Source organism: Natrix helvetica, assembly GCF_964273705.1.
Source record: "Natrix helvetica genome assembly, chromosome: 2".
Classification (NCBI taxonomy): Eukaryota; Metazoa; Chordata; class Lepidosauria; order Squamata; family Natricidae; genus Natrix; species Natrix helvetica.
Genome location: NC_138552.1, coordinates 243,977,921 through 244,001,660, shown reverse-complemented (window position 1 = coordinate 244,001,660; position 23,740 = coordinate 243,977,921). Strand labels below are relative to the sequence as shown.

Sequence of the window (23,740 nt, the reverse complement as noted above, 5' to 3'; positions counted from 1 at the left end):
CAAAACAGAGGCAGATCTTGAATAAGGTGATCCATCTATCCTTACCAGATTCTATCTTTCCCCAGCACAGTCCTTATTCTTCCTGTGGAGCTTCCCTTGCTTCTTATAGATGCGTGGTTATATGCCACAAAGCTTCCCCATGCAAAAAATAACTACCCACACAAAGGAAACATCCTGACATATAAAAAAGACGTCAGAAATATTTTAAGAGCAGATATACTCTAATCACATGGTAATACAATCTAGCAAAAAAGCAAACCAATAAATCTGAGTGGCTGATGAGACCTTAATTATGTTTAGTTTAACAAAAAAGTAAGACTTCAAGCATAGAAATATGCGATTGAATATACATTTGAGTAGATTACGAATGCATTGGATTGACTATTAAATGATATAATATTAGAAAGGAATATACATAGTACATTCTCTTATATTTTATCATTTTTGTGTTGTTCTGTATACAATATCTATAACATTTCCCAAGTTGTGAAAACAATTTTGAAATTAATTGCAGCCATACAGTGCAAAAAATATTAACATTAAAAATTGCAGCCTAAACCATTAGCATAAAGGAATGCTAGCATATTCTTACATTTCTGCCTTTCTTGTTCTGGTGCCCCTGTTTAACATTATTCATTCCCTTCTGGGACGCTTAAGAGAATCATCTGTTACCTTATTTTGGTAATAAAGAAGTCACTCAAAGTTGCTAAAATCTTGAATCACTATAAATGTTCTCAATAGCTATGTTCTGCATCCATTTCTGGGATTCATTCCAACTTGTGAACTTTAGGATGTGATGCCACCTAAAAGAAGATAATATGGCAATGGTAGTTCATGTCCTTTTACACTATTGCCCTGTAATTTACCTGGGAATGTCTTAGGAGCAGCAACTGATACAGGCTTGCATGCTGATAAATTGGGCACATCACAGTCAATTATTACCTTTACAATGGCCACTGGATTGGTTATCAGTAGGCCTTTTAAAGCCTTAAATATATCGGCTCCTAGCTTTTATGGAGAGCTGTCCTTCTTTGTGTCTGGTATCCTTATCCTGAAAGAAAAAAAAAGACTCTTATTGCAGAAGAGGCGGGGTTGGTGTGTTATGGAAGGATATTTTTGAGTGGTGATCTTGGATTATAAAATAGTCCTCATCTCAGAAATAATCTTGGTTCTCTTTGAAAAAGCAGTTATTCCACTGATCCTTTGGAAGTTGATAGGCCCTGATTGCCTGATTATTAAAAGCAATTATGAGCTTTGAATTCGGGCAGTATATAAATATAGTAAATACATATAAACATCTTCAAGGCTGACTGAGAAAAGGATAGATGATACATTCTATGTTGATTTCTACTTTAAGATCATTAAGGCAAATTGTTGCCATTGTTTTTTTCATATATCAATTGTAATAAGTTTATGTAATCAGTGTCTACGTCTTAGTTGCACAATGCCTTAATTATTGCTTGCTGGAATACCGAGTCAAACACCTTTTTGTAGTCAATGAAAGCCATGCACAGAGGCATGGTGTATTCATTGTGCCTTTCAATGTCTGCTGGACAACCTGGATGTGATCCATTGACCAGTAGCCACTTCTGAACCTTGCCTGCTCCTTTGGCTGAGCATCATTTAATGTTCTCAATATTCTTGGCACAAAGAGCCATGGAAAGGTACATGCTTGGCATTACAAGATATGATAGAAAAACCTGCACATGGATTAGAGAATAACAAAAGCATATGATATCATCAGATAATAAAAAGAAATTGACTGGTCACATAACAAGAAGAACTGATGGCAGGTGGACCAAGGCAGTCATAGAATGGATTCAACTTAATAAAAAGTGTTCACGGAGGAATCCTAAAACAAGATGGATCAACAACATTATCAAGTATTGGGGGCACAATTGGCAAAATAAATCTCAGGACCATATTCGTTGGACGTATGTGGAAGAGTCATTCATTCTGCAGTGGATTGTCAATGGCTAAAATGATGGTATATAAATGTAAAGAAAGGCATATCTGGTTAATTATAATGTTGTTTTTCTAAAATGCCAGTTTCAAACAAAAGATTAGCGGCAAAATATTTTTGTTTATTAAGAAGTTCCAATATATAAAAATTTGCTACAAATGTCACTAGGAGAAAAGAAGAGTGCAATGCACTGGCAGTATTCTTGCATAATTTCTTATTGTATTACATTTTCTTAACATTATTTATTTACTGATTATTGATATTTTTCCCACCTCATTTCTTATAGTGTTACATATTTGGAAATATTTTTTTGTTGAAATGTATCCCATTTGTGATTTATGCAAAGTAATCCATTGTATCTTCTAGAAATTGAATCTAGCATTTAGCTTATTTCTGAGCAAGGCCCATCTTGTTGAGTCTCTTGTAATCTCTTGGGTCTGCCAAGGGATTCATGGTGCCTTTTCTTTTATGTGAGCTTTTCTTAACATTACATATCTATAGCATATGTTCCAATTTCAACCTTTTCCACTTCCAGAATCCCAATGTTGTTTGCATCCAATGTAATGTAAAGCTGATATATTTCAATTTGGAGAAAAGTTCAGGATGCAGTTTTACTTAAATAACAGTAAGAAAGATACATATTTCAATACACTGATATTTATGTAGGCTATTTTCCCAGGGAAGTTGGGACTCCAAAGATAAATGTTAGGTAAATGTAAATACATTAAATAAATCCGCTTGTATCATGCCAGAATGAATTGAATAGTTTTATAGCAATTGCCACCTGTAATGCTCCATATGAAATCACTGTGATATATTACTAATGCTGTAACATGTGTTTAGATGGAAATATCAGCCAGTCATAAATGTGCCATCATATAAATGTAACAATCGATAAATTGCTCTGGTCTAATTGTACAATGATTATAAAAGGTAGGCAAATATGTATCAGTCAAAGTGATGGTGTGGTTAATACCACTGTATATCAGAAATAGAACTAGGGAATGAAACAAGTAATTAATTTTTTTTCTAATATACAAAATATTAAAAAAGAATATAAAATTAGAAAAAAACTTGCATAAAACACCCCTTTCCCAATATATAGAATAACACAGAAAGGGAACTTGGATGTCTTCTAGTCAATTCCCTGCTCAGGCAGAAAACCCAATTGGTTGTCCAATGTCTTCTTAAAACCGTCCAGTGTTGGAGCATTCACAACTTCTGGAGATAAGTTGTTCCACTGATTAATTGTTCTAACTGTCAGGAAATTTCTTCTTAGTTCGAGGTTGCTTTCCTCCTTGATTATATAGTAACATATAATAACACAAAATGCTTATTGGGGAAGAAGCATTCCAGCACTGGTGATTCCTCCCTGATCCATCCTTAAGTCATTGCAGCTAGATTTTTTTTTCCATGTTTGCACTAGGAGAGCTACTCTTTATTGGGGACAAGTGGCTCAAAAAGATGATAGTCTTAAAAAACACTCCTTCCTGTCATATCAGTCCTTGATTGTATTTTGAAACAAGCTTTACAAGAACAGCAAGAATCTAACTTCATTTTAAGATGATAGGCACAAATCTGAAAATTACTACAATCATTGTTGTCATCTCAAAAGTGCTTTTTTCAAAAGGCAACTAGACTGTTTTTTTTTTTCCCTTGAGGAAGAAGAACAGTTGTGATAGCGGTGGGAATAAAGGATAGGTACTAACCAGGGGTGGGTTCCGGCTGCTGCTACTGCCGGTTTGCTCAGGGACACGCTTTGCGTGCGTGCACACTTGCTGCGCACTACACACACATGCTCAGTACTAAAAAATGCTTCTGCACATAGGCAGAAGCAAAAAACAAGATGCTGCTGCAAAGAGAACTGGTTCAGGGGCATGGCAGGCTGAGTTACTACCTACTTGGCCAAACTGGTCCAAACTGGTCGGAACCCACCTCTGGTACTAACAGTTGAGATGGGGGGATGGAAGGATTGTATTTATTTGCAGTCATCTGGTCCATTAGCATTCTCTGTAAGAGCTCTTGTGACCACTTGCAGGGTTTATCTTTGCCCTCAGGGTGCAATTGGGTATGGAATCTTATTGGCACTGTTGCAAGAGCTGTGTTGCAGACTGGAGATAGGTGTCTTATCCCTCTCCCTCTGTTGAGAGAGGGATACTCAATGTTAACACAAATGGCTTCTTTTACTCCTCTTTCAAACCAAAATGTGGACTTTGCTGACTTCAAAAGAGTGACCATTGTCTTGCAAATGCAGATGGACAGCTGAATCTTGTCCTGATGGCTTTGAACTCCTATGTTGTGCCCTGCTCTTGTGAAGTGGTGGTTTTGTTTCACCAATGTACAAACCTGCACATGTCTCACTGCACTGTATTGCACATATGACATTGCTCAGTTTTTGTATGTATGTTTTATCCTTGGGGTGGATAAGCTTACATCTTAGTGTATTCTTGGATTTAAAGTATACATTTATGTTGTGTTGATTGAAAATTCTCCCGAGCTTTTCAAATATTCCTGCAATGTTTGGAATGACAATGTTGTCACATTTGTTGTTCTCTTCTTTGTCTGTAATGGACAAATGCCTGCTGGATCTTTTTCTGGATTTGATGAAGGCCGAGTTAGGATAACCACAAGTCCTGAGGGATTCCTTGACATATTTTAATTACTCATCCCTACCTTACTTATTGGTAGGCAAACTTTCAGTCCAGTGGTGTAGGGTTCTGATCACTCCCATTTTGTGCTCCGGTGAGTGGTGAGAATCAAAATGCAAATACTGGTTTGTGTTTGAGAGTTTTCTGTAAACTTCAGTGTTAAGGTTTCTCTCTTCTTTAATGTGCACTGCACAGTCCAGAAAATCCAGACTGTTTTCTTTAACATCTTTCTGTGTGAACTTGCCAGTTGATTAAGGAAGATGTATGGTTATCCTATACACAGATGACTACAATGCCAAGATTTTCTGAAGGACACTACTACTCTGTTTCCCTGAAAATAAGACCTCCCCGGATAATAAGCCCAATCGGGCTTTTGAGCGCATGCACTAAAATAAACCCTCCCCTAAAAATAAGCCCTCCCTGAAAATATTGCAGAAGCAGCCATGAGGTGACTACGCTTGCTGCCTCATGCACCTCAAAAATAACAAGACCTCCCCAAAAATAAGACCAAGAGCTTATTTTTTTTGGGGGGGGGTCAAAAGAAAATAAGACCCTGTCTTATTTTCGGGGAAACATGGTATGTATGCTCCTGAAGCAATGTAATTTGGTCAAACCACAGAGCAGTGTTTCTCAACATCAGTAGCTTGAAAATGTATGGAGTTTAACTCCTAGAAATCCCAGCCTGCATGAATTGAAGTCCAAATTGAAGCTGCCAAGGTTGAGAAATACTACTAAGCCTATACAAAAACTTGGGTGCATATGGTGTGTTCTCAGAAGTTAAGGATTTCAACTGAAGTGAATAGATATTATAGCCAAACAGTGGCTTCTTTTCCAGTATATGATTCTTGTATTTTAGGATAAAAAATAGTTAAGACTCTCAGATTGAGCTTGACTCCAGGTGATGATATGAATATATTCATAGATTTTTATTTGCAACAGTATAAAAGTTGTTTGTCATTGCCATCTTATAGAAGAAACACAAATACATGACTGTATTTTAGTGTTCACTTACTTTGAAATATGCTAAAACCAGATCAGTGGGATTTAAAAAAAGAGCATTTACTAAGATGGAAATACCGATTTATTAAAATAACAGGTAAAACTTTTAGATTGCAAAATATCTGTTTACAAAGTAAAGATTTACATCAGCTGAAAACACCAGTATGTATATGATAATAAAATAGTAAAGGCATTGCTGTTTGTGTTCTCCCACCCTATCCTTTCACTGGAACAATATTATAAATGCTTAGCCCAGAATTAAAGCTTATTTTTTTTAAAGAACTTTTCAGTAAATATGCTAAGGATTGCAGTTTTAATTCTTTTAACACAGTGTTTTTCAACCTTAGCAAGTTAAAAAATATGTGGATTTTAGCCCCAGAATTCCCTAGCATGCTGACTGAAGAATTCTAGGAGTTCAAGTCCACACATCTTAAAGTCAACAAAGTTGAGAAACACTCTTTCGACAGTAGCAAAATACATCCTCAAATATATATTTTAATTATTAGGGGCCATACTACTTTATCTATTGTTCAGAATGTGTAGGTATTAACATGTATGTTACTAGGTCAGTCAAAGTTATTTTTAGAATATTTTTCAACTGCACTGAATGGAACGCTTATTAAAGCTTACTAAATGGAATAACGCATTTTATTGGGAATGAATGGAATGCTTATTAAATAAATAAAGTATTTTTATTGGGATAGAATCCTTCAGCTTCTATGCTGATTGTTACAATTATTAACCTTTCTCTGAACATTCATAATTTGAGTAGGAGAAGTGGTTTTCTGATACATAAAACAAGTTTCTGTTTCTTATTTACTTTTCCTATTTCTTATTTACTTTTCTACAAGTTATATCATAGCCAACGTGTTACCTTATTCATGATTATTCATGAATTCAGTGCATGAATAAAATTTGGCGTATAGTTGCTCATTGATTTTATTGCCTATTTCAGGATTGAAACTCTTGATGTCAGGATTTTAATTTTTAATCCATGATTTCATGATCAGGTTAAGAGTTACTAATCCTAAAATGATTGCTGATTCAAAATATTGATATGCCTATGATCTTTATGCTTTACTTATATTTTTTTCCAAAGCTTACACAATATTGAAAAGTCAGTGTACTAAATTGCTTAAAATAAAAGACCAATACTCAGGAAATTCAATTCCAAGGCTACCCTTAGCCTTGAACAGTTGTAATCTCTCAGTGAGTTCAATAATTTTAATTTAATTATATTTCAGACTCAGATCACAGACTCTTGGAACTGAAGCAATTTCAATGTGCTGTAAGATGTCCCACCCTTCTTTTTGGCTATTTTTTTAAAAATCAGACAGATAGATTACTTTCACAAGTGTATGGAATAGTGTGTTCTAATATCCTTGTTTATATTTCATAAATACTGAGAAAATGTCTTTAAATTTTCAGCAAGTTGTGGCAGCAATAACTGCAGGAGTCAATCCTAAAGGAAATATGCCAAGTCAAGTCAGTCACTGGGATTTGGGAAGTTCCTTCTTCTTTGCAGGGACTGTTATTACCACCATAGGTAGGACACAATTTATTATTCTGTTTGAACATTGATGACCCAAATTAAATTTAGCTAAAGTATATGTTTATATATTCTTATTTGGGAACTTTGTCTCTTTTAATTGTCCTATTTTTAAGGAAATGTTGGTTAGATGTGTTTCTTTCATATTTACAAACTAAGTATAAGTAATCAAAAACTTCAAGTGCAAGGGTTTAATTATTTTTAGTTTAGATTTTTCTTAATGGAACCCTTGGCTTTTACTTTGATTTGGTTTGTTTAGCAATGACTGCCTCAATTTTATACCCTTATTCTCATATGTTTTAATTGAGGACATTGTAAAGTTAATCTAGTTGGAAAATTTATTTAAATGTTAAACATATAAATGTAATGAGCCTCAATATAAATACAAATTAACTGGTATTTTATTAGGTATTGGGTGATTTGCATAGTTTATGAACAGCATTCTGTCTACTATATGGTACATATATTTTTAATACAAGTACTATATGGATAGTATATGGATAGCTGCACCATACCAAACTGAATTCTATAAATGCATTATATTGCTTAAATATGTTACTGTTTGACATCATCATTTACTTTTCTCTCAGTCATAAACTTACTTAATGAGAGACAGGCGATATGGGGTGGTGGTGATACATCCCCATCCCATGTTTGTTGTTATGAGAGTGTGTTCCACACATCATCTTCAGTCAGAGTAGAAGGGCTAAGAAGCTCCTCCTTCTCTTTCTCCAATCTAAGATTATCTGAAAAAGGAAATGTGAGATTGGACCAATCCTGCCTCCAATTCTCATTCCATTTTGCCTTTTAGAGGTCTTTGGATTGAGCAGCAAAATAAGAGCTGCAATGGATGTTATATATACATAAATTAGTGTCTGTGACAAACTATCATATTGTGGAAGTATATGGAATAGTGGATAAAAAGAGGTATTCTGTTAACTGTGTGAAAATGTGCATATATACTGTTGAAATTTTATCATATTATCTTCTTGCAAAGGGAGATTTCAGCATGTTTTAATTGTTTTGTAATGAGCCTGTAAGACAGCCTTTCACAGCCTGTGTACCTCAGATAGCTTGTGTTACAACTGCTACAATTGTGACAAAATTGAAGGACATTAGTTTGAGAAAAGTGCCATAGACAGTTTAAACTTGATTGAGAAATTCATAAAATTAAGAATGCCCTTCGTTATTTTCAATAACCCTAATCTTCCTTTCTCCAAGAAAGGAGTCTCAATTTCTTTAATAAATGAACATTTTTAACCAGCCCACCAAAAAAGAAAAGAAATGTATGTAAGCCAACTATTGTAAAGATGAACTGGGAGAATTTTCATTATAAATAACACTGATTTTCCCCCTCTATACTAATTCATTTCTGAACCGGAATAAATATTTCCTTAACCAAAGCGATGTATCAAAATGATTTTAAAAACAACCATCAAATAAAACAAACAATATTTCATTTTGTTTGAAATATGAAAACAAAGTGTTCAACTTAACTTGTCAGAGAATTTCAAAACTGTACATTGATGTTGTTTTAGAGTGCTACCATTTATGACTGGTGTTTACTACTGGCATTTGATTTTGACTGTGCAGTTCTATGAATTCAGTCATTCTACTGTTTTCTATAGAATTATTTTTGAAGGTTATATTTTCCTCAGTATTATTAAATTATGTGGCCCATCTCATCACAAGGCCACTCTTGGCAGCTTACAACATTAAAATTATAGCCCTAGGACTACAAAATTATGATTTAAAGACTACAAAATTATGATTAAAATGGGAGGGAAGAAAGCAAGGTGTGTAGGGGGTGAGGTGGGATCTATTAGTCCATCTCCAGGAACATCCCCTCCTTGGCACCCCAGGCCAACTGGCAGAGGTTCTTGCAGAAGGTCAGAAGGGTGGGAGCCAATCCTACCCCAGTGGGCAAGATGTTCCAAAGGGACTGGGTCAGGGCAGTATTGTATATATATATATATATACAATACTGCCCTGACCCAGTCCCTTTGGGTCTTTATATATATATAAGATTGCCCAGTCCCTTTGGGTCTTTATATATATATAAGATTGCCCCCTTACATGTTTTTTTAACTGAATTGCGATTGCTATCATCAGACATGACTGCTTAAGGTCTCTGTATTTTTAATACTCTACACCAGTGTTTCTCAGCTTTAACAATTTTAAGATCTGTGGGTTTGAACTCTCAGAATTTCCCAGCCAGGTGTCGAAGTTTACACACCTTAAAATTGCCAAGGTTAAGAATCACAGTTTTATATATGTCAAAAATGCAGATCAGTCTGACTAACATGGTAAAGATGGAAAATCTTTCTTTCAGAAACAAAACAGTACAATACTTTGCTGTTTTATTTCTACATGATTTGTCCTATTCATTCTCTAATAAGTATTTTCTGTGAACAAAAGTAACATGTAAGATGTATACGTGTCTGGTCATAGTATTTTTCAGATTGCTGTTCCATGTACCTGCAGCTGTAGAAATTGCTGTATAAAAAAGAAATGTATATGGCAGGGTAATGGGGGGAAGTCATATTGAATTCTAAGCTATAAGGCAGCAGAATGTCAGATAAAATGTCATGAGAAATGTTTTTATTTCACTTAAACAATATTGACAGTCATTTAAAAATAATTGTTGTATTATATTCCCCTTCATGGAATCCTCTATGTATAATTTACTCATCTCACAAGACCTTGTGGTTCTGCTGGGTGTGGATGATGGAGTCCCTGATTAAAATTTTCTGGAAGGTACAAGGTTATGGGAAAATGGTGTAACCTCCAATTTTATCCTTGAGTCATGTTTATATTCCACTGTCACTTATCGCGAACCTCAGTTGCTTTGAATATGGCATGAATAGCCTTTGGGATTTTATGAAATAATATTTGTTTAAGATAGCTCTTGCTTCTGTGCAAGGGGAGCAACTGACCTAAAGAAATATCAAAATCTCCTGCATTCTTTTGGTGTCATATTATAATGTCAAGCAAAACTGTTTTATTTAAATGAAAAGATTAGCAAGCAGCTACTGACATTCTGAAAATATGCCATATTTGATGCCAGGTTTGAGTTAGCACTTAGCAGACAAAAGTAAATCCTTGTAGATTCACATTTGTGATTAAGGTCTTGGTCTCTAAGCTCGAACAAAATTTTTATTGTAAATAATGTTTCTTTCTCCAGTGTATGTCCCCTGCAGGCATAAGCCTTTTCTTCTGAAGTCGAAACATTTTCTATCTTGTTACTGTATGTAGTTTATTGATTCAGCTGAACAATGGGGAATTGTACTATTAACTCTGTTATTACTGACATAATTTTATTATAATCAGAAAACTCTGTGTTGAAATCCTCTTTTCAGCTAGACATTAACTACATAATATACAACCTCTCTCTATTCCATGGAGGCCTGGGTAGGAATAAGGAAGTTTAACAATGCATCTTGCATGAAAAGAAAAAAAATATGTCAAACCTTTCTAACACCCAGTGTAATACGATTATACAAAAACACATTTACTAGATACGTATTATACAATTTTATTAGTTAAATTTTCTCTTTCAATGATATGCAATTGTTTTTTGTTATATTAATAATTTTCCCTTTTTTAGTCTTTTAACAAATCTTTTTTAAAAAATCTGTAGTTGTCATGACCAGGTTCAAACTATTTGTTCTGAAATGCTGTTTCTAATCGCTGAAAATATTTCCTCTTATCAACACAGTAATGACAAAAAAAAATTGAGCTGGAAATTGGGCAGCCTTGGTCCTGATCTTGAGCCAGGGTGTCAGTTTTAGGCAGCAATTGATAAGCAAAAGGCAAGAAGGGGAGGGGAGCAATGCACTTAATTCTCCTAATCTGGTCAGTTAAAAGAGTCCATGTTGCTGGCTAGTTAAAGGACTTCCAAACATTCTTCTGTTCTTCACAGACATCAGATCTGTTTTGTAAATCTGAGGTAATGCAGAATCAAATTACTGTATCCAAAGAGAAAAACACAAAATGGCCCTCACAACTCACTCCTCAACTTCTTGAAACCAGGCCAAGGATTTGCTTCCAGGAGTTCAGATATTGTCCTGTCGTGCTGCTAGCAATGGCCAGCACAACATGTGGCATTTGTTAGCTTGCTGGGTAAATCTACACTAGCAAAATTCTACTCCTTACAGCTTGGAATGGTTAAAAGCAGTTTAGGATTGCAGATAGCTAGAATTTACTGGGTTGCTGGGAATTAGCAACAGCAAAGACTAGCTATTGTGTCACTTCCCGCCAGTGATGAAGCAAAATTGTTTTCTATCTCTGCTTGCAAATAGTAGGCTTGCATGATCTTTGAGGTCTGACATGGTAAGAAGGAAACTTGCCATGCTGAGTAGAGTGAACAAATTTGTGTTAATTCATGAGAAATAAAGCCTAGTTAGGAACAATGCCACCAAATTTAAATGTTTTAATTTCACTACTTTCAGTGGGAGAGTAAATCACCTGCTTCATCCTCCCATGAAAATAAATAGGGCATAATATTGATTTTCTTTTGGCTGGAATGTCTGGTTTAATGAAACGAAGGACTAAGGGTAACACAATAGCATGTTTCTAATATCTAAGGGGCTGCCACAAAAAAGAGGGAGCGGGGGTCGTCAAGTTATTCTCTAAAACACCTGAAGGCAGGACAAGAATCAATGGATGGAAACTAATCAAGGAGAGAGGCAACTTAGAAATAAGGATACATTTCCTGACAGTTACAACAATTAATCAGTGAACAGCTTGCCTTCAGAAGATATGGGTGCTCCATCATTTAAGAAGAGATTGTACAGCCATTTGTCTGAAATTGCATAATGTGTCCTGCTTTAGTAAGGGGTTGGATTGGAACACCTCCAAGGTCCCTTCCAATTATGTTATTCTGTATTCTAACTTTACTTATAAGAAATGCCCATGGTGAAGTAATTCTGCATTTTCTCTCCTTCACATAAGGCTTATGAGTTGAATTTTATTTTTTTAGAAGCAAACTCCTCCCATTTGTCAAAAAGTGGATAATGTATTCTTGGCTCCTCACATTAGTCTTTTACAAGTAAGAGTATACAATTATTTATATCTAGTACATCCAGAAGTTTGAAAGCATAATAAATTTGCTATCAAAAAGTGTACTAATTTGAGGGCTCCAAAAGAAAATAAAACAGAAATTTGTTGAAATTATACCTGAAAGATTATAACAGGCTAAATTACAAAAAAGAGATACAATGTGTTTGAAAGCAGAAGTAGATTGGTACCTTGTTTTCCCAAAAATAAGATAGGGTCTTATTTTCTTTTGACCCCCGAAATAAGCGCTTGGCTTATTTTTGGAGAGTTTTAGTATTTTTGAGGTCCAGAAAGCGGTGAGCGTGGTCACCTCATGGCTGCTGCTATGTTGCAATATTTTCGGGGAAGGGTTATTTTCAGGGGAGGGCTTATTTTAAGCGTATGCCCTCAAAAGCCTGATTGGGCTTATTATCTGGGGAGGTCTTATTTTCAGGGAAATATTAAGGAGTGAATAACCAGGACTTGTCTTGATTTGCATTACTACAGAGTTGGGCAGGTCAAAATCTCATGTTTTGTGTTGCATTTCCCTGAAGATATTTATCAGTTCTCAGCATCATATTTTTTCTGATGTTTAAGGTGAAAATAATATTATAATTCAGATAATAGATTTTAGAGGAAAAAAATATCCTTCCTCAACCTGTGCATCTCAGATAGGTTGTAATACAGATGCCACAATTGTGACAAAACTGAAGGACATTAGGTTGAGAACAGTTGCTGTAGACAACTGAAACTTACCTTGATTTAGAAGTTCATAAACTTAAGAATGCCTGTCATTATTTTCAATAACTCTAATTTGGCTTTCCAAAAAAGTATCTCAGTTTCTTTAATAAACAAGCATTTGTTACCACCCCATCAAAAAAGAAATGTATATGTCACCGTGAAAGACTGAAATTGGTGAATGTTGACATTCACCGGTGAATGTCGACACATACCAATTTCGGTCTTTCACGGTGACATATATATAACGAGTCAGCGTAACGCTTTACTTTTGCTTTTCAATTCGCGGTCCTGGAAACTACTCGTTCTAACCGCGCAGGATCGCAGGTTTAAAAAAAAAAGAAGTCTGCGAATAGAAGACGCTTAAAAGGAAGCGAGGAGCCGAGGTGTCGAGAGGATAAGGGTATTAGGGTAAGGGTGTCGAGAGGATAAGGGTATTTAGCAAATATTTCGGACATACACCAAGCGACTATGTGAATGTCGACATTCACCGGTGAATGTCGACATTCACCAGATTTCGGACTTTCACAGTAACATATATATCTTATTAATAGTCTGCCTTTTTCGAATCCAAGCATTAATGGGAGTATCTATTCCAATATTTTGTAATAAAAGAATGAAACCGTGGCCTTTGAACATTCTTATCCTTAGCTGCTAAACTTTGGTGTCACAGTAACTATAAAAAGCAAGAATGTTCAGTTATAATTGGAAGGTTGTAGATAAAATGGAGATCTGATGCTAATGATACAGGTTTCCTTTGGGACTGATGTTTTACATTGTTGCACTGCTTTTTAAGTTCTACACAGACAAACTGGCAGATGATGGAAAAGAATAAACAAATTCAACATAGGCATTTTATATAAGAATCAAAGGAAAATATTTCATTCTCCAATTTTTTCACTTTAATTTTCAACTTTTAAAATAGCAGCATGAAAATGCTGACAGAAATTAAAAAAGAAGAAATTCTATACATTTGAACTAAGTCTAGATTAATATGCCCTGTCTTCTACTTTTATTGGTTAACATATGAATGTTAGATAAATATTATCGGTAGACTGGACAGTCACTTGTCTGAAATGGTATAGGATCGCCTGCTTGAGCAGGGCACTGGACTAGAAAACCTCAAAGGTCCTTTCAAACTCTATTCTGATTCAGTAGTCCTCACTTGTACTGCAATTTCCATTGCTAAGTGATGAAATTGTAAAGCGTGAACATCATGTGTCTTGCACACTTAGGAACAGAAATTCCAGCACTTCTCTTCCCATTGTTAAGCAAATCACTGCAAGTCTATAAGCATTAATGTCACATAGTCACTATTTGGAAACTTCTGCTAGCTTTCCCACTGATTTTCTTTGTGAGAAGCCAGCAAAGAAGGTTGCAAATGGGATGCTACAATAGTGTAAGTATGAGCTTTCAAGGAATTACTGAATGAGTAGCTGTTGAGCGAGGACAACTTTTAATAACAATGGCTATTGTGAACAGCTTTACACTTACATTAGTTTCTTGGTTTATATTTTATTTTCCCTCTACATAACAGAATAAGAAGACCCCTGCTGAATCAGGTTTAATAGCTCATTTAATCCAGCATTCTCTGTCACAGGATGTTTAACCGGTACACTAGAGAGCTTGCAAGCTTAGAAAAATAGTCCCTTTCCTCTGTCATTCCCCAGTATTCAATATTTATGATACACAGCTTCAGATTCCATTTTTTTAAACCAAATGAATTGGTATTCAATATTCATATGTGTGGTCCATAAACTCCATAGATGAACTATGAACTGTGTAAAGATGTATTTCCTTCAATCAGTAATCTCCGAGCATTTTGTTTCAACAGATGAGTTGCAAAACTGCGACAAAAGTCTAAAATTTTTCATCCCATTCATGCTTTTTTTCTGCCAGATTTTCTAGATTTTCTCTCTCTCTTATCTAGCTTTGTTCTAAGTGGAAAAAAATTGTTGCCTTTATTTTTGGAGAAGCTGCTCCACCCTTATATCTTCTTGGTTGCTCTTTTCTACATCATTTTGAGTGCTACAGGGATGCCCTTTGTGGTGTTGTAATGTAGAACTCTCCTTTTCCAAGTGTGATCTCTCTGTTGATTTATACAAGGCATGATCATTTTGGACAATTTATTTTTAATGTTTATGATTCCTAGTATGTAATTCTTATTCTATAACTTGGATACACAAAGAATTGTGGAAAGGCATTTCATAAATGAATTAGCATAATTTTTTGTGCCAAGAAGGACTAGTATCAACTTCTGTGCTGGCTAGGGAATTCATAGAACAATTAATCAGTGGAACAACTTGGAGCATTCACTTGCTGTGAATGCTCCAATGCTGGAAGTTTTTAAGAAGGGATTAGACAACTATTTGTCTGAAATGGTCTAGGCTTCCTGTTTAAGCAGGGGGTTGGACTAGAAAACCCCCAAGGTCGTTTTCAACTCTGTTATTCTATTTTTCTAATAGCATCACTGACAAATTTTGTGCAAAATTCCTCAAGCGCATTCAGGAAGCTATCTAGGTTTTTGAAATAACTAGACCACACTATCAAAAGATTATATTAGCTGTCAATGTAAGAATTACCAGAATGATTTGTTCCTGCTAAGGAAATAACAGAGTGCCTCTATTTTCAAATCCCTCTATCAAAGAGAACATAAAATCCAACATATGTGGGATCTAACACTAGCTGGGACATGAAAACCTTAGTGAGAGGAATAGCAGTATTGCAAAAAGTTTGGGTTTGTAGGATTCATTTAATATTCAGTAACCGTGATTTCTGGGAAATTATGAAATATTCAAAAAAATAATAAATAGCTTTAAAAATAATACAGTATTTTTTACTGTATTGTATCCTTGACAGTGGAAGATGTAGTTGTTGCAAGAAGATCACAAACATTGATTACAAACAATGGCATGACAAAGTAGCAACAATAGTGCATTGGAATATAGGGTGAGAAATACCATTTCCATGCAAGCAAGAACTGGTAGGACCATAAAATAGAAAAAGTAACAGAAAATGAAGAAAATTAAAGTGCTCTGGGACTTTCAGAATTCACACAGACAAATACCAGCCACATACCACTTCAGACAACTTATTGACAATTGTCAATGTGACAAAAAAGGCTAAATAGTGGATGTGGCAGTATCTGGACACAGCAGAATAAAAGAGAAAGAACTGGAGAAGATCAGAAAATACAAAAACTTGCAAATAGAAGTAGAATGACTGTGGCCAAAGAAAGTAAAGATAGTACCAGTAGTAATAGGTGCCTTGGGTGTAATTCCAAAACATCTGGAGCACCATTTGAATACCATTAGTCACCATTAGTCAATTGTGAAAGGTAGCTTTATTTAGTGTAGGTTACATCCTGCCAACACCAACATCTATCTATCCCAGGTCTGTTGGACAGATTCGATAAATGGATAAAAATGCCAGATCCAGTCTAAACATCTGGTAGACTTGTATGGCCTACCATAATTATATTTAATGCTTTTAAAAGATTGTAATCTTATAAGAGTCATGTGAGGTTCATATACTTCTAATAGCCATAGATCAAGTATAAAAGAAACAGGCTTAGACAAAGGTCTTCATGTACTATACAATGAAACAAAAGAGAATAATCTGAAAAAAAAACATATAACATTAAATCTGTTAAAACTTTGGAATTTTTTCAAATGATTTTAATCCAAGGACACTTATAATAAGAAAGATGTGATCACATATGGTACATCTAGACTAAAGAAATAGACTAAATACATAACAGGAGTTGCTTAATGACTCTGTTATAGTTAATGTAACTGGACATTTTGCTTTATGAAAAAAGATTCAAAAATATTAGGAAGCAATATGGCAAAGCATCCAGAAAACTCTAAAATAAAAATTAAGAACCGAAATATTTTATTGGGTATGATCCCAGACAATATAAATGAAGAAACACAATGATTTATTGGGATGTATGCTGATAGTAACAATAATAAATCTGGCATCACACTGCAAACAGAAACTTTGTGATATAAATTGGCGAATACTTGGGAAATGGAAAACTTGACTATACATATTTATAGCAGATTAATTGAGTGATTTGACTATGTGCCATCAAGTCCTTTTCTACCCATAGTGACCACATGACACTATTTCATACCTGAAATTAATATTTGTAGAACTCTCTAAATATATAATTCAATTGCCATCAAAGCAGTCTTACATTTGGAGAAAAAAATAATTGGGAGGCTCCAAAGTATGTCAGGGCTTTTTTTAAACACTTCAGAATTTCTAAGGCTTTTCTTCTGTTCTCTCCCCCCTCTCCCCATCCCTCCCTTTCATAAATCTCATCTATCTATCTATCTATCTATCTATCTATCTATCTATCTATCTATCTATCTATCATCATCTATCCATCCATCCATCCATCCATCCATCCATCCATCCATCATTTATCATTTATCTGTCTCCTATTTTTATTTTTTATAACTAACCCAAAGCAGGGAACATACATAAAGTGTCTTCCTTTATTTTCCCATAACAATAACACTGGGAAGTGGGTTGAGTTGATTGGAGTTAACCCAGACAGTTTTCATGCCTGAGGTAGGACTAGAATTCACAGTCTCCTGATTTCAAGGTCGGTACCTTAACTGCTTAATCAATCTAGCTTTGTCTTTTTTTCAGTTTGGTTTTTTTCCCCAGTCAATGTACAATGTTGCAACTTAACTTTTAACAATTTTATTTGGAAAATGCAAAGAAGTTTGTGGATTGTAGATGTAGACTTTATGACAATGACATGAAGAGCTGACTAGTGAAATTTATCATCTTTTTAAACTTTCTGCCTACCAACTCTTTTGAGGCAGTAAAGTTAATATTACATGAGACTTTTCTCAATTCTCAACATTTTTAACTTTGTTCTTTCTTGTGTTAATGGAGTATCATCCTTCCATGCTGGTTTTGTTAACACAACTGGGGCCTCAACTCAGTTCTCAGCTATTTTAATATGGGCCCAAAGTTTACATGCCTTGAAAATAAATGAATGATCATCAGGCTAACACCAGCACTTTCCCAAACCTTTCCTGCTCTAAATATAGCACCCAAGAATCAGCCATTTAGATCGACTTCCAGGCAATTATTTAATTCTAAATGATATGAACAAAAACAATAGCTGATCTGTGAGTAACAGTATATTTTATAGAATTCCCCCACAGTACAGTTAATCTTTGCTTACTAACCATTAGTTCAGTGACTTTTTGAAGTTATGACAAAACAAGGAAACTGCTTGAAGTTGTGGCCATCGCAGCATCCCATATGTACATGACTTGGTGTTTGGCAACCAGTGTGCATTTATGACGATTGCAGCATCTCACGGTAACATGATTACCACTTGAACCTTCACAGTTGGATTCTGACAAGCAAAATCAATGGGGGAGCCAGCAGTAAGTTTTAAGTTGCAACTACATGGTGTCATGTTTAACAACTGTTAGTGGTTCGCTTAACAACTGCAGCCAAAATTGACAAACTGATGTAAGTAGGGCACAGTGATATGACTTTTATAAGGTGCTGACAACACAGCTTATAATAAAAACATTTAATAAGTAATGACAGCTGAAGTGCTGGAATCTTATGCCAATATGCTGCTTTCTATGCTAGCTGCAGAACAGAGATCTCTCCTTGGCAGGCAGCATAAAAATGAGGTGCCTTTGGCTGCCTTTGTAGGCAGGAGCAGGTGTGAACAGACTGGAAAGAAAGCTGTTGGAAATGCTCTGGAGTGCCCACTCCAAATTCGTTCTATGTACAGAATCTCTCACCCATGCAAGTGGACTTCTCATAATAGTCCTGATTGAAATAGGAGTAATATTTTAGCTCTATTAAAAATAATATGTCTTTGAAGCCTTGTCTGAAGTTGTACTGGCATTTGATTGAAAGTTCAGGATCAATTTTTCAATTGAGTTTAGAACTTTTACTCAAACATTATTTTTGGACCGTCCCTTGGTGTATTTTAATTCCCTGAAAAAGAAAACTATTTAGCAAAACATAATCTGAAATATTATTCTCTTCCTCTGCCCCTCCTATTCATTTACCAACTTAATAACTCCAAAAATTGGAATTCAAGGCTTTTAAATTGAAGGTAAATGGAAAAAGAAGTGAAAAATAATTTTTCATTTTGCTGGGTCAAATAAGACTCATCAAGAATATTTACATTTAACATATGTCCTGTATCATTAATTTTTCACTACATTTTCAAGGTCTTGAACTGTCAACAAATTATTGAAAGGTGCAAATTTAAGTACATTCTAAGTGTTTCAATAGTTGCAAAACCATCGCCTTAATTGAAGGAGGCTTTAAAAATAGACTACTTTTTGTGCTTTACATGAATAAGTTATTTGGCTCTGGGAGTAGTGAGCTTGCTCAGCACTTTGGATTGCAATCCTCTTCCGAAGAGCTCAGTGGTGCTGGATTACGTAGGGAGAAAGGGTAGTGCTGATAAGAATGGAATTGAATCTTGTAGATTTGATTGTTATGAAAACTATATATTAATGCTGAAGAAGGTTGAATGGAAGAGATATTTCCCACTTCAAGCAACTCAAAATAGCGGCAATATTTAGGGAGCAGCCACATTATTATAACCACACAGAAATAAGGACATTGCACACCATGCATTTAGATACCATCCTATAAAACACTGACACTGTGTTGTGTCATTTCTTAGGAAAAGACTAAAGATGTGCTGTTTAGGTATTGTAGCAGTTAATGTGACTTCCAATGGATTTCATTATGAAGCAGCCAATAGTACAAGTGCTAATCATTAATTATTATTTACAAAAGGGACTTGTGACAATATTCTAGCTAGCTTTCCTTTCAGTGAGGATATATTTCCAACTCCTATATTATGTTTTTTTCTTCTTCTAAATAATACTCATTATTGGGGCATTGCTTTTTAAAAATGTCTTTGTACTTTTGCAAATGATAGAGATCTTTTGACTAGATGCATACTACCCTCTAATTTCTCAGCGGCCCTGTTATGGCAATCATTTTAGTTCTGACTGTCTGGATAGGAGTAAAGAATAATTATTAGTAAATAGCAGGAAACTGACAAATATTTATTGAGTACAGAGTATCAGAGGTGGTATTCAGCAGTTTCTGACTAGTTCTGGAGAACCGGTAGCAGAAATTTAGAGTAGTTCGGAAAACTGGTAAATACTACCTCTGACGGGTCCCACCTCCATCTATTATTTGCCTCCTAAGTCTCAGCTGGTCAGGAGGGAATGGGGATTTTTCAGTAACCTTTCCTTGGAGTGGGGAGGAAATGGAGATTTTACAGTATCCTTCCCTTGCCATGCCTACCAACCCATGCCCACCAACCCACGCCATACCCACCAAGCCACGCTCACAGAACTGGTAGTAAAAAAAAAATTGAATCCCACCACTGCAGAGTATGCTTTATGACACATAGCTATGGGGTTAAGGAATTGACAAAGTGTATAGCATACAAGTTGTATGCATAGAGTTCAGTATACAAATACTGCTTATTCAAACCAAATCAGTGATGTATATAAGCTCATTAATACAGAATCTGGTGAATTAATAACACATGGAATTTCCAAGTTAAAATTATTAAAATAAAACCAATAAATATACGACAGAAGTCATATATGTGTGTATGCATAATTTGGTTAAGGTCTTCTCCTGCAAGCATTGACTAAAGTGTCATCAAATCTTGTAATCCTCAGATAGTGGGATAAGTTTTTTTTTTCTGAACTGAACTGAAAGTCTACATAGACTTCACACACAAATGATAAACTCTCTTCATTCTTTTTTTGTAATGAAGAATGTATGTATTACTTTTCTGAGAAGCATAAATTTCCACCTTGTCTAACAAGGACCTTGTACCAGCAATCTCTTTTTAGCACTGGAAAATTATTATCCCACTGTCATTTTGTTTGAAGTAAATGCAGTACCATCAGGTCATTTAACCTCATATAATAGCTTAGGATGTGTAATGAAGGAAACATGCCCCCCTGAAGCTCATATTCTTGCCACTCTTATTTTATACAGCTATTTGTAGTTCAACCATATGCTGTTGTGCTAGTGGTATCTAAGAGATGAGATTGTTTTGGAGAACATCTCTCTGATTTGCATCACAGTTAAAATGTACTGTTGTTCTGTTTTCAACATGATAGCTTTTTTTTCTTTGAAGAAGTTCAGAATTATACAAATTATTCAATTTATGTTAATATAGGTTAATATTACTCTGGTATCTACTACCATTTTTTAATTCAGAAAACTATTTAAATGTGGATTAGAAAAATTCAGTGGATAAATTTCTGATGGATAAATCCCAGTGATACAAAACTACTTTGAACAGAACATTGTCCTAGAGTGTAGGTTTCCTCGTCCATAGAGATTATATTGGTATTTTGAGATCTGGTTAAGCATGACTGGAAACATGCTTTGGGAATTATGAATGGAACAGGCAGCTGTAGATCTCTCTTTTAAAAAAATTATGATAGTTTTTGCTGTTTGAGTGTTAATTAATTTATCATTCTGCTATTTTTCCAAAGAGCTTAAGGGTGGCTTATGTACACTTCTGTGGAATTTAACAATTATTTGGTTTCAGCAGCAGATTATTGATTCCAAAGACTCTTTTAAAAAGTAAATTCCATTGTACCTAGTGAACATGTATTTGAAATAAACTGGCATAGTCTTCAAAATAGTGCGAGACAGGAGAAAAATAAATAGTTCTGACTTCCTGTGGTACATCAAAAGTACTGTCAATCCACAGTGGGCAGTTTAATTGCACTTGAATAATCTTAGAAAATTTGCTATATGCCACCTGTTTAAATAAGAGAGCTCAAAAAGGGATGGGGCTCTGGGGAAGTCATGAGAAAACAGCATGGAAGGACCTTCACAGTTCTGTTCCTCACCCCTCGATCTCAAATACTTGATTCTTTGAACCATGGTTGTCCTGGCCATTGAGAATATCAATGATACATTGACATTTCTACTCCGGGATGTTAGCTACTTTGGGATGTGACATCCTTGGGTGGCTTATTAGTTTTATGATTGACCAAATATGGTTCATGTGAAGATGAATTCTTCTGCAAGTGTATTGTCAGATAACTACAAAAGCTTATGCTCATAATCACAATAACACCAGTAAATACTTAGGAATGTTTGATTTCCACATCAACCTGCAAAGAAACAAGGAAAAAGTAAAAACTTGAGCAAACAATTTTCAAGTAAGTGTCAGGCTTTACTTCATAGACAGGAACAAACCATTTCAACCAGTACATCTCAATTGCAGCAAGTTTTAAATGTAGGGGCTTCAGCTCTCAGAATTCCCCACCCAGCACGCTGGGAGTTGAAGTCCAAACATCTTAAACTTGCTCAGGTTGAGAAACACAGATCCACAAGAAATGCTGAAACTATAGATCAGCCATAGAAGAGCAAATGCAACAATTGCTATTATTCAAGAACAATCCCTATGTAGAGAAACAGTGTTCACATTTTCTTGCATTTCATTTTTCTTCCCACCAGCTTTAATGGGCGATTTGACCCACATCTTTTTCAGGGATTGAGTGGCAGGATGAAGCTGCTGTTAAGAAGTACAGAGAGCTTTTCTAGAATATCCTTACATTTCCCTACGCGCTCTTTTTGCCTTTACATTCAAAGCGCTTCCCAACCCTATTTTCTGCTGTGTTTCTCTTTTATTGTTTGTGGGTAAACGTATTCTTTTGGGTTTCATTAGATTGATGAATTGGGATGATATTGCAAAATTGATTTGATGTGAGAATGATTTCAGCTTTGGTGCTGTAGAACAGGGTTGTCAGTGCTGGCCAAGCTCACCCCAGGTTTAGTGAAAGGAGAAAAACTTGCGATACATCACGTGATGACGTATCATTGCAAGTTTGATACCCCTGCTGTAGAATGAAAAGCATGTTAAAGTGATAGATTTCAACTATTTTCTACTTGTTAAAGAGTAAAACAGAGTTAAGGAGTTAAACAGAGTAATAAAATGCCACGTTCATAACTAAACTTGCCTTTAAGGATTGATGGCATCATGCCATGTAACTTTTATTTTCTTGCCCTCTTCTTCTTTACACATTGATGCCATTTAAAAGTCATTAAAATTTACTATTACTGTCGTCCATTACTGTTGCTCTTTGTCTAATTTTCCTGTGCTTTAATGATTTACAGGAAGTAGTAAGTCCCTGTTTCCTTAATGAAAAAATTGTCCTTGACCTTTGGACAAAGCTATGTTCTTCTTATAACCAGAAAAAAATCAGTTGTATTTCAGTATATAAAAAGAATAAGATTTTGGTGGCAGAGCAGTTTGTTTCTGACAACCATATGTTTCTGATTATCATATGTTGTGATCCATATCCTTTAAATGTGATCATATGGCCAGCAGATTGCTATATTTAGGAAATGTAAATTCTATATATTTTTCCGTATCTGGATTGATTAAAGTAGATTATGATGGAAGTAAAGAAGAAGAAAATCTAGAGCTGGTCCTGACAAATCATAACATACTTAAAATATCTAGTTATTTTTAAAATTCTTATTGGAGCATAAATTAATATAAAGTTAGATATTAGAAACAATACATGTTTTTAAAAATGTGATTTATTTTGCATTATCTGAAGGACACCTGCGTTTTGAATGTATAACCATTTATTTCATCTTCTGGGATTTATAGAAATACAAAGGTTTTGCTGTTTCTAAAGTTGAGTTAGGAGAACTTTTCACAAATAACCAGTTACCCACTTCCCCCACCCTCCGAAATGTCATTCTACTCCAGCCACTAATAAATAATGACTAAAT

The 23,740-nt window shown here is 35.1% G+C and overlaps 1 protein-coding gene across 1 annotated transcript in view; it reads left to right on the top strand.

Annotated features, from left to right (window-relative positions):
- The window catches only part of KCNK2 (potassium two pore domain channel subfamily K member 2), a 70,213-nt gene that overhangs the window by 12,891 nt on the left and 33,582 nt on the right, over positions 1–23,740 (top strand). Inside the window, exon 3 of the mRNA XM_081940809.1 lies at positions 7,039–7,156. Coding sequence (XP_081796935.1) covers positions 7,039–7,156 — 118 coding nt within the window. The remainder of the gene's footprint in view (positions 1–7,038; positions 7,157–23,740) is intronic.